Raw genomic sequence first — 12,973 nt, 5'->3', positions numbered from 1 at the left:
GTGAATTAAACACATTTTCATTTTTCTTTCCTTCTCATTTAAAAACTCTTTCAGATCTCTTGTGGAAGAGGAAGACCATCATATGAAACTGTCCTTTGGATGCAGCGAAATGGGGTTCTCTGCCCATTTGCATTCTTCCAAGGCAGGAAACACCCGCATCTTTACCAGCAATACCCACAGTTCTGTGGTGTTACAGGTAATGTCAACTACCTCTTTGGCGGGATTGTAAAGTGATGAACCTTTCAGTAGCTGTTGCTGTTGTTTTGAAGTGCAGAATAGCAATAACTGGGGAGGCTGTTATTATGTGGGGATAGAGAGGGAAGGTGGATGGCAAATCTCTCTTTTCAGCTCAGCTACTGTTGTTAACATAAATTTTCTCAGAAATAGAATCTGTTACTTAGAGAAACAAATAAAACCCTACCAGTATAAAAATCTTGACCAAAAATGCATTCTTGAGTTTAAAACCATTCCCACAGTTTATTGTTTTATTTGTGTACAGAGTATCTTGATAGTATGTCACTTTATTTTTAAATTTATTTTTTTAATTTCATATATGTATACTGTTTTTTTTATATCATTACCTCTTGTTTCTTTTCCTTTCTCCATAAAGTACATCCTGTTTGCCAACATTGACTCTAAAGTCTATTATGTCAAAGCCAGAGGGGAAAAAAATCACAGGTTTCCTATTGTTAATACTCTAGTTTCTCATCTGTTGGGCAGTCATCTTTATCACAGTCCTATAAATAGCATACTTGCTTCATATCTCAGTTCTCATTCGGCCATAGTAGGTGTGGGAGTAGGGATGGAGGCTACTACATACAATCCCACTGATAGATGTAAGAATGAATAACTAACATGAAAAGAGGGGACAGGAAGTCAAAGGATCCCAAAGGGCAGGGATCTGGGACTATTTTACCCAAACATTGACATTCTAAATGACCTTACTGATCCCTGTGGTCATTGATGAATTAAAGAACAGTAGAGTCCTTGAGGGCCTTAAGTGCCTTCAGACAGATTTAAATTCTGTTGGTCTTTTTGCTGTTTTATTATATTTATATATGCATATATAAATGTATCGTAAAATGAAATATTCCTATGTGGATATTATGAATTTATTTGATCAAGAACAACTACCCTGAAGTAGTACATATTATAATGAAAGATGATGCTTATAATTATTGTATAATCTCTCTTTGGTGTAATATCTCAGGGCTTCATTTTCCTTATCTAGAAAATGTGACTACTGATCAGGACATCTCTATATTGCCTTTTCTTTCCAATCTATAAACCCTGAGAGATGAGTTGTAAAGTTTGTTGTTCTTTAGGTGTCCTCAGTGGAAATATAAGGGTTCAGTCTTTTGGCATCTTTACATTATATGTAATGTAAATGTTGACTTTTCCAACCCATGTGAGGAGATAATAAGGGGTTAAGTAAATATCAAGAACATACAAGAAAGTAACATACTACTTTAATATCCTTCTACTAAAGAACAGTTTTAAAATACTGGGGGAAGCCCGGTGGTGTTGTCGCACGCCTTTAATCCCAGCACTCAGGAGGCAGAGACAGGCGGATCTCTGTGAGTTCGAGACCAGCCTAGTCTACAAGAGCTAGTTCCAGGACAGGCTCCAAAGCTACAGAGAAACCCTGTCTCAAAACAAACAAACAAAATGCTGGGGAGAAAACCAGAGGCATCCATACTGTGCTTGTGAACCTGCTATTTTACAGCGTTAAGCTGAACAGTGATCACTACTGTAGTTCATAGCTGTAATTCTCAAATTTTAGTGTGTGTTAGGATCATCAGAAGGACTTGTTAAAACACTGAGCACTGACTCCCAACTTAGGGATACTGAATCAAAAAAATGGGGTGTCCTAATAATCCCCATTTCTAGCAAGTCCCGAGGTGATGCTCTACTCCAGAGAGTATATATGCAATCTTCACTCACCACAGGAAATTGGTTCCAGAACTCATCCCAGGGACCAAAATCTTCTCATGTTCTTTATGAAAAGTAGCATAATGTTTCCCTATGACCTAAATATATCTTCTGTATACTTAAAAGCGTCTCTAGATTATTGACTTAATACACTACAAACACTATATAAATAGGTACTGCTTCGGGACGGATGACAAGATTGAAAGTACCGAAATGCCATGTTCAGTATATATGCAGCCCTACTAGGGTAGACTTAACTATACATTTCATCCCAGGTTGTTGAATTTTCAGATAAGGGACCCACACAGCATACTGAGGGTCAACTGTACAGTTTCACCATGGTATTCAGACTAGAATCTTCTTCCACTAACAACCATGGATTCTTTTCTCCATGGATGAATAGATGAGATGATAAATACATTATAAATCATTGTTACAGCAAGGAAACATTTAAAGTAGCTTAAATGTTTTCCCATTATCTTTTTGTCATTTAATTGTATACGCCTTGCACTCAATACACAGATCTATCCTACTTTTTCGTTTGTTTATTTGCTTTCAGACAAGGTCTTGTTCTGTAGCCGAGGATGGTCTGAAGCTCACTCTGTAGTCTAAGCTGACTTTGAATTTAGCAGTCAGTTCTGTCTCAGCCCCCTAAACAAAATTCTCAAAAGATAAACACAAATGTCCGAGGAACATTTTCAAATGCTTGATATCTTTAGTCATAAGTGAAATGCAAATTAAAACTACTTTGAGATTTCATCTTAACCCAGTTAAAATGGCCAAGATCAGGAAAACAAATGGCACCAGATGCTGGCGGGATTACAGACTGGCTCAGCCACTGTAGAAACAGTATAGAGATTACCCAAGAAGCTGCAAGACAATATACCATATAATCCAGCTATTCTTCTTGGGTATTCTTACTATAGGGATGCTTGCTCATCAATGTTCATTAATGCACTATTCATAATTGCCAGGAAATGGAATGCACAACAAAAAATGTGCATTTGCACAATGGAATATTATTTAACTGTTCATAAACTGCCTTTAATCCCAGCATTCAGAAGGCAGAGGCAGGTGGATGTCTAAATTCGAGACCAGCTGGTCTACAGAGTGAGTTCCAAAAGAGTCAGGGATACACAGAGACATGCTACTATTATTCTTCTAAATTGAATAAATTCTGCTAAATTGACTATTATTCTGCTAAATTTTGTGCTAAAACAACTTCTAATCGCCTATTGCTATACCCATAGATTAGTGTATCTCTCAATCCTTACCAAAAAAGCTACTTTATGTAGTGTTGGCGATTAGCACAGAGATTAACAACTGGTCAATGTGCACCTAAAAGGGGACTAAACACTCTTCAGACCTAAATTGGAAATCTATGTAACACCCCTCCACCAGAGTTTCAAGGATTATCCTGAAAGATGTGGGCGGGCCGAGTGTAAAAGCCAGAGGCAGGTGTGGTGGATGACTATGAAGAAGTAGTGTTTTCCAGACACAGTAGGACAGATGCGCACGTGAATTTACAGCAGTTGTGACAGTGTGCCCAAGACTTGTGCAAACTCAAGAAAGACAATATCCCAGTATGGGGGTGGGTGGGGGTGGGGCTCAGCACCACGTCTCACCCCTAGCTGAGATGCTATTAGCATTTGATCGCTGCTGGAAGAGAGGGACCCTTGGGTAAGTCAGCCGCACTCCAGGGCAGGCTTCTCGCCAGGGCAATGCAAATGCAAATTGAAGTTGACGAGTTAAAAGGGAACAAAAGCAAAAGAAGAGACAAGAAAGGAAAAGCGAAGTCAGGAGGGTAGAGAGGTGGGGATAGTTTGGAGAGGGTTGCAGGTGATCAACATACATTCTGTGGAATTCTCAAAGAATTCATAAAAATATTATTTGTAAAAAGTTATATTTCCACAAACAGATTTTTTTTTAACCAATCACTAACAGGGAGAACCTTTTTCTAATTTTGGATGCATGGTTGTCAAGGGAATAAGCCAGAGAAGTGTTTAATATATAAATGGTATCGTTGTGTTAAAATTAGCAACAACACAAAACCGGCTTGAACAGGCATCAAAAGTACCGCCAAGGGGAATGATCCATGGGGAGCAACCAACTGTTTTAGGGAGTCTCACCCTGAATGATTACCCATTTCCTAAGTGTAGTGAGAATATCTTGGTCCTTACAATTCAGCCCAAACTAGAGTTCCCATTATAGTACACTGGGTAGTGATGTGACTTTGAGAAAGTCACTTATCCTCTCTGGACCACTTTCCTTATTTGTAATCTAGGTGAAAGATATGAAGATTAAATGTCACAGTTGATGGAAAAGTAAGGTGTGTGACAAATGGTTCTTTTCCTCTCACCCAAGCTAAGCAGAGAGGTTGTCAGGGGAAGAATGTAGCTGATCAGAAGTGATGGGTACACCAAATAAAGTATCCATCTGGTTGGCCTGAGTGACTCTAGGAGATTAGTCATCTTTATTAAATAGGCTGCAACAAATTAGGCTGTCACAGTGCCTAGAAAGACATTTGATACGTAATCAGCTTGGATTCCTAGAGCCTTAGACAGATCCCAGGAGAATCCATGATGGAGTTAGCAGTACAAATTACATGTGCGAAGTAAGAAGATTACCCAACATTAACTTAAGGAGTGATTGTTCAAAGTGGAGGCTAATTTCATTGCCCCCCCTTTCCTTGACTGCTACTGTATCTGTGCTTGCTTCTCATAGAGCCTTCGGTTCTTTGATTTTTCCTTATTATCCCAGGTTGACAATGCCTCTCTTTTACTATGCAGTCTTTTGATGATAATTCTCGGTATCATATGCCTTCAGGTACATTTAATTTTTAAATAAGAGCTTTTATTGAGATGCAATTCATACACCGTATAATTCACCTAGTTAAAGTGTGTAAGTGGGCTTTAGACTCTTCATAGGATTTTGCAGCTATCATTATTCCTGGAAGATTATCATCTCAAAATAAGAAAACCTGTATCTGCTAGCAGGTACTCCCCCTCTGCTGACAGCCCCCTCCTTATCCCTAGGTAGGCATTAATTCTCTAACTCCATAGCTCTGTCTAGTCATTTCACACACACTAAGTTATCAAATATAATGGCCTTTGTGACTAGTGTCGTTACTTATAAAGTTTTCAAGGCTCATCTGTGTTATAGCATGCAGCATACTTCCTTTCTATGACCAGACAGTATTCCCATTGCATGGATGTATTTTGCATGGATGTATTTTGTTCACCTATTTGTTCATTGATGGGTACCTGGTGACTTCCAGCTTTCAGCTTATGGGCAATGCTGATAGGATTATACATTTTCAAATATTTTTATTTCTTTTTGGTATGAGTTTAGGAGCAGAGTTGCTTGGTCCTGTGGTAATTGTATCCTCAGTCTTTTGAAGAGTTGCCGGGGTGTGTGCTAATTTAGCTGCACTAGCTTATACTTACACTGAATTGTGGGCAGTGCTGGTTTCTTTATAGTAAAGAATATATGTAGCACGTGCTGTTTGACATGTAATACAGTCAAAGAAAGCACATAGTACATGCTCCTTGACAATTGTTTAGTGTTTTTTTAACATGGTCATCCAAGGAGGTATGAAGCTCTACTTATGTTTTTTATTTGCTTTTCTCCAATTTTTAATTATGTTGAACAGATTTTCATTTTTGCTTATGGTCATTTGTATGCCATCTTTGGCAAAATGTCTATTTAGAATTTTGACCCAGTTTTTAATTGGGCCATTTATCTTTCCAATATTCAATAATAAGTGTTCTCTTATATAATGTAGATACAAATCCTTATTTCATAATTAGTTGGCTGGCATTTCTCAAAATACCTTCAGTTTTATGTTCTTTCATTGTTCTGTTATGTTCATTTCTAATCATTTGTCCATTCAGCCACATACCCCTTTGCTTGGCATTAGCTTAGCCGAGTTAGTAGAAAAGAGGGTCAAAGAAAATGCGTACATGACTTTCATCATCTTGAAAAGTTACACCATTCTTTCACGTATCATTGTTCTTATACCTCTTTCCTCTCCTGGAACGCCCTTTCTTTTCTTTATCTGTCTCCCATTTTTTCATAATGACTCACCTTAAATGATCCCTTTTGGTAACATATTGTTTCTCTATTGGGCAGATATTTGTCAAATTTATATTTACCTGACACATAACACATCAAGGTAAATGTATTAATGATTGTCGTGATGTTTTGGTACATGGTAGGTTGTATAATGTTTAAATAAAGCTAAATATACTTGTCCCCTCAAATAGCTACCATTTCTTTATGATAAAAAGTTTTAAGATCCTTTCTTCTACTTTTCAAACTTTGTGATACATGCTTGATATCTAGATGCACTCCTCTAGACAATAGCATATCAGAACCGTATTCATTCTTACATAACTGTAGCTTACCAATCATTGATAGATTTCTCCCATGTAAGATATTTTATTCCTAAAGTGGTTTTTACATTCTATTATATCCACATAATTCAGCCCTTAATGAATGCTCACTCTTAGAAAGATTCTCCAGACCTGCAATCTAAGCATGTTCATTCTGTATGCCCTTTATCTAGTGCTGGGGTATGAGAGTATTCTCCATAAATATCCAGCTTTAATTTTTTAATATTGTAAGTACCATTAAAAGAGTTAATGCATGTGAAGAGCTTAGCCTAATACTTGGCATAAAGGAACCACCCAATGCCTTTTGCTATTTTTGTGGAGATTATTTATGGAATTGAATGAATATAGATGTCAGTATATGATGCATTTACATATAATCTTCCTTCATTGATACTTGAAAACATGTCATGAGACAGAGATGGCAAGAATTGTTATATCCACCATATATATAGGGACTGACTATCTCAGAAGTTAGGAGGCCTGCAAAAATTCATATAACCACTTAGATGACACTTACTAGGACTTGACCCAGGTTTTCTGACTCTGCCTGTGCATTTATATTCTAATTTTGTTCTAAACAGTTTTACCTTTTAAAATATAAGCTCTATAAATATTAACTGCCCATTAGCCATAATTGTAAAAATATCTCAATAGAAGCTTACAATTTACATGAATAATATTATTGATAGAAATAGTAACATTACACAGATTATTTCCTTCTTTGCCTGTTCTTCTCTATATTTGCCAAAAAAAAAAGTAAATAAGCCAAAAGCAAAGAGGCTTAAATATAAATTGGCATTTCATTGGTAGCCCCATTGTTTAGGACAAGGAGACCATAACTAGGGTAGCAGGCTCCAAGTGGTAGCTATACATGCAAGTTGTCATGGAATATAAACCTTATACACCATTTCTTAGATATTGGCTATACTTATTTAAACTCATGGAAACTTAACCTTTCTGTTCTTCCATTAAGACTGGTAATTGACACTTTCCCATCTTAATAACCAGTGCCTGTCACTCTGATCTTTCCATGTTTTTCTCCATTTTGGCTATTTATTTTCTGTGCCTAATTTTAGTGCTAAAGTCTCTGTAAGGTATAATTTTATAACCTTCAGTTATTACCTAGCTAATAGAATGTTTAAAAGTAGGTTGTTTGAAAGCTTAGGTAAATTAATGTGTCTTGTTTTCTACTGGTTTAGCTTCATGGCATGTTAATGCTAAAGTTGATGTTTGGGTTGTTGGTCTTGGGATGTTGACGACCTTTATCTCATTTCAAAACTTTATAATTATAAAAGGAACAGTTTTAAAAAGGTGTTGATGAGCCCAGTTTGTCACTGAACACCTTTGATCCCAGCACTCAAGAGTCAGGTGGATCTCTGTGTTTGAGACCAGCCTGGTCTACAGAGCAAGTTCTAGGGTTGCATAGAGAGACCCTTTATCAAAAAAAGTTAATATAAACATAATGAAAAGTTACATGTTATGAAATAGCTCTAGTAATTTAGATTACTATCTAATTAAGATATTACAAATTAAGATTCTATCAAAATCATACTTTTTATTTATTTTCTGTTCCTTCCTGCCAACTAGAATAGAAAGAACTCATTCAGTATCTTTCCTGGGGGAAGCACTTCTTAGTTCTCCAGGGTAGAGTACAATGAACCATTCTTATGCTTCTAATTGATAAATATCTTGAAGCTGTGTCTAAGACATTCCCTTTCAGTTGTGTTATTATCCAACCCTTCCTTTTCTTTTTCTCTTTTCTTCCTTTCCTTTTCTTTTTTTTTCATTTTTTTGTGATAGGGTTTCTTCACCCTCAAGTATTTTCTTTAGTTTTTAGATTTATTTTATGTATAAACATATTTAAAAAAAAGAAAAAGACATGCCAATGGTGTAAAATGCCTAAGCATAAATAAATAATACAGTGGATAGAAAAAAAAAACCATGTTTTGCCTGCATGCATGTATGTATGTATGTGCACTATGTACTTGCCAGGTGTCTGAGGAGGTGAGAAGCAGGTGTCAGAGCTGGAATTACAGAAAGTTCTGAGCCACATGTGGGTGCTTCCACTTGATTATTTCTTTCCATGACTTATTGCACTGGCGGATCCGGAGAAAAATGTTGAGTAGAAGTTTGTAGCATGTACATACTGTGTCTTTTTGATTTTAAAGGAAAGCTGTTGTTAGCTATGACGTTATGGGACTTCTCAGATGGGTTTTTTTGTTTATAATTTTTTTCCTTGTTCAATTCTTTTTTACTTTAAATTTTGTATTCTTTTTACCTATCAACCACAATTCCCCCTTTCCTCCCTTCCCCTGGCCTACCCATTTTCTCCATCCCCCATCTACTCCTCAGAGAGGGTAATGCCTCCCATGAGGAGTAAACTAAGCTTGGCATATCTAGTTCAGGCAGGACCAAGTTCTTCACCCCTTCATCAAGGCTGAGCAAGATATCCCACCATAGGGAATAGGCTCCAGAAATACCAATCATGCACTGGATAGATCCTGGTTCCACTGCCAGGGGCCCCACAAAAGACCAAATCCCACAACTGTCACTCATATTCAGAGGGCCTAGTTAGGTCATGTGCAAGCTCCCCAGCTGTCAGTCCAGAGTCAGTGAGCTCCCACTAACTTGGGTCAGCTGTCTCTGTGGGTTTCCCCATAATGATCTTGACCCCCCCACCATTGCTCATATAATCCCTCCTCCCTCATCAGTCGGACCCAGTAGAGCTTGGCCCAGGGTTTGACTGTAGATCTTTGCATCTGCTTCCATAAGTTACTGGATGAAGGTACAGTGCTGACAATTAGGGTAGTGACCAATCAGATTACAGGAGAAAGCCAGTGCAGGCACCCTCTCCACTATTGCTAGTAGTCTTATTTGGGGCTATCCTTGTGTGTTCCTGGGAATTTCCCTAGCACCAGGTTTCTCCCTAATCCTATAATAGCTACCTCTATCAAGATGCTTCTTTTATTGCTTTCTCTATCTACCCCTTCTCCAACTCAACCATCTCATTCCCTCATGTCTATTTATCTATTTCCCTTTCCTAGGGTCATCTATGCATGTCCCTCTTAGGGTCCTTCTTGATACCTAGCTTTTCTGGGGCTGTGGATTATAGCCTGGTTATCCTTTGCTTTACATCTAATATCCACTTAGGAGTGAGTACATACCATGTTTGTCTTTCTGAGTCTGAGTTACCTCACTCCAGGATGATTTTTTTCTAGTTTCATTCATTTTCCTGCAAGTTTCATGATGTTTTTTTTTAACCACTGAATGATACTCTGTTGTATAAATGTACCACATTTTTTAATCCATTCTTAGGCTTGGGTCATCTAGGTTGTTTCCAGATTCTATTACGTATAATGCTGCTATGAACATAATTGAGCAAATGTCTTTGTAGTATAATTGAGCATCCTTTGGGTATATGCTCAAGTGTGGTATTACTGGATCTTGAGATAAATTGATTCCCAATTTTCTAAGAAATTATTCATTAAGATTTTAGTATTTGTTTTATTCCTTAATCCCAACTCGATATTGGGCTTTCCCCATGCTTTCTTATAACTGTTAAGACGATCTTTCTTTCCAAGTCTATTAATATGACAACTTTTTTAAAAATTAGATTTTCATTTCTAAGGCTACTTTTACTTGGAGAGATTGGTCATACTATACTGCTGTTTATGTTGTTAAATTTGGCATGTTATGACTTATTTGTATATTTTATGATCTTAATGAATTTGTTTTTATTCTTTGTTTATGAGTCATTGTCTCTCTGTGTAGTTCAAGCTTACCTCAAACTCACAATTCTCTGACCTCAACTTCCTGGGTATGAATATTAGGATTACAGTCATGTACCAGCATGATGAGCATGTCTTGATGGATTTTAATGTTATATTTCTTTAGTTACATTTGTCTGGTTTGAGTGTTAAGGTAATGCCTGGGGCTGGATAAGGTACTATATACCTGTATACTATCACACAGGAAATAAAGGCTAGAGAATTATGAGTTCAAGGCCAACATCACTCACATAAGTAGTTGGAGACCTAGGCTCCATGACACACTTTCACAGAAAAAAAAAACAGTAAAGAGAAAAACTAACAAACCAAATAACAATGCTGTAGATAGCATGTATAAAATTCAAGAAGGCTATAGATAGCATGTATAAAATTCAGGAATGCTATAGATAGCATGTATAAAATCCAGGAATTCGTACCTGACACTGCACCCCAACATGGAGATTTTTAGTCACAAAACTCAAGTTTTGACTCATGTATTATGCAACTCTGCTTTTAGAATAGAAAAAAATTATTTTATATTCTCATTCAATTGATGCCTGTGTCACAAAATGACCCACATTATCCCTGCTAATAGTCCCTGCTCTTAAATCTGTTTTGTCTGACACTATGTTTATGCCAGCTGTATTTTAGTTTTTGTCAACTCAGTATATTTTACCATCTTCTTACTTCTTATTTTATAAATTGGAACATGCAGTGAAAGTGATTTTTCCTTGGATATAATCCAAGTATGTGCATTGCAAATATGTCATTTCACTTAATCATCATAATTATGAAATGAAATTATTACGTGACTCCAACTTACTTCTTATTACCTTTGGTATAACCTTCTCCTAAATCTTGGGAACTACAATCTATTTTCGGTCACATTGTTTCTGTTATTTTGAAAAAAAAAAAAAAACTCCAAAGTATCATGTAACCTATAAGATATTGAGATTAGTTTCTTTTACATAGTCCAGTCTTTTAGATCCATTCACTTTGCCGTTTATGTTTAGTTTGCCCCCTTTTAATTGTTGAACAGCGTTTCACAGTATGACTCTGTGGTGTTTCTTGGCTATACTGCACGTTGACCATCTTCCCAATACTTTCCACTCACCAGGGCTCTCTTCTTGATCTAAAAGCTGAGGCTTCAATCCCTGCTGTGCTATATACATACCAAAACCACACCCATGTCTTGATCCAGATATAGAGAAATAAAAAGTGAGCACGTACCACATGGGCTATCATGCATTCATCCTATGCTAGGTGGCTATTTGCAAAAAGCATGACAGCCAAGTTTTGTTAACCTTGGTCTGCTGGCAGGTGGGGTGGGGGAAGGAGTGCATGAGAAGGCATCTGTCCAAACATATCTCCCTGGTATCTTGTCCTATAAACTTAATTGTCTTGGTCTTTTCAAACTGAATTTTGCCTGGGTTCCCATTGTACCTCTTTCTACACTGTGTATTGTGACAATTATGACTTCATCTAATTTTTTCTTATCTTTCACAAATGCTGCTCTTTTGGTCTTAAAAACCATATTTTTTCGTTTGTTTTGTCTTGTTTTTAAGGTATTTCAGGTGGTAGAATGAAGAAAAAAATCTGTTTTATTTACCTTTTCTAGGAACAAAATTTTATTAGCTATATTTAAATGTTAAATCATGAGACACAGAGCAAAATTGCCTAATTGTTTTAGGGAGATTTTACTGGTAATAGCCTTATAAAGGAGGTCAAGTTTGGATTATGCTTTGGAGGTGGGAGGACATCAATGTGAAAAAGTCTGGGTTGGATAACCTGATATGATGGGTTACAGTACACAGGGTCATAAAACTTAAGGGTGTATAGTTGGGTTAGATTTGAGAAGTCTTTGAAAAGTAGGAGTTATGATACAGCACAATGATAGGGAGCTATTAGATGTTTTGAAAGTACAAGCCGGGATACATAATGATAACAGTTTTTCATATTAATGTAAATTTCATGTCCAGTCTATATATCTTTTTCCTCTGAATCAAATGAAGAGCAGTTACATAAAAACAAAGCTCATATTATTTTGATCAAATACGTGCTGTCTACTTAATAATTAAACCCATGACTTAATCTTTCTTCTTCAATACTTAAAAGCTTCCACCCTTGTTTTTAAAAACCTTTTTTTCTGTTGGTATTTTTTTAATTGTTCTTGTCAAGATGAGTGTCCTGTTCCTGTTCATTGTTTTTGCAAAATTATAGTCATCACATTAGTTATAATATACTACTACTAAATTCTTTCCAATGCAGAGGTTGGTGGAAATATTTACTTGTCTCATTATTTTTAATACCATACCATATATCGCAGTTACTTTTTTATTTTTTGGTTTTTTGAGACAGGGTTTCTCTGTAGCTTTGGAGCCTGTCCTGGAACTAGCTCTTGTAGACCAGGCTGGTCTCGAACTCACAGAGATCCGCCTGTCTCTGCCTCCTGAGTGCTGGGATTAAAGGTGTGCGACACCACTACCCGGCTCAGAGTTGTTTTCTGCATGATGGTATTATATTTCATTTGGATGCTAATGCTCTCCAGCCAGCTTTTAAAGTAATTTATTTTTGCTTTTTCTATATTAGAATTTTATAACATCAACTTATTTTTTCTTCTTATACAATAATTTTGAAGATTGTTAGGTTGAGTTAATTTGTGTCGGTCTTTTAGGGTATTTATATATGTGCCTCTTTGTAATATTTGAAACATTGATTCATTGGTTAATTTCAAGAAGATAAAAACCTTTTAGTGGCTTTTTGTTCCTAAAGAATATAGAAGAAATAGAAAAAAAGATGTAGGGGGAGTTATAGAAGGGGGAAGAGAGTAAATATTCAGGTCCTGAGAACAAACAAGTTCTTCTTACATCAGAACCAAGG

General features: G+C 36.5%; 1 protein-coding gene across 7 annotated transcripts in view; it reads left to right on the top strand.

Annotated features, from left to right (window-relative positions):
- Klhl13 (kelch like family member 13) overlaps positions 1–12,973 on the top strand; it is a 163,027-nt gene that overhangs the window by 127,396 nt on the left and 22,658 nt on the right. For all 7 annotated transcript variants that reach the window (XM_050121937.1, XM_050121933.1, XM_050121934.1 and 4 more), the window contains one exon: positions 55–196. In XM_050121937.1, the coding sequence (XP_049977894.1) occupies positions 55–196 (142 nt within the window). The remainder of the gene's footprint in view (positions 1–54; positions 197–12,973) is intronic.

Source organism: Alexandromys fortis, unplaced genomic scaffold (assembly GCF_014885135.2).
Source record: "Alexandromys fortis isolate MF-2015 unplaced genomic scaffold, M_Fortis_MF-2015_v1.1 scaffold_189, whole genome shotgun sequence".
Classification (NCBI taxonomy): Eukaryota; Metazoa; Chordata; class Mammalia; order Rodentia; family Cricetidae; genus Alexandromys; species Alexandromys fortis.
Note: the sequence above shows the minus strand (reverse complement) of the source record. Positions and strands in the feature narration are given on the sequence as shown.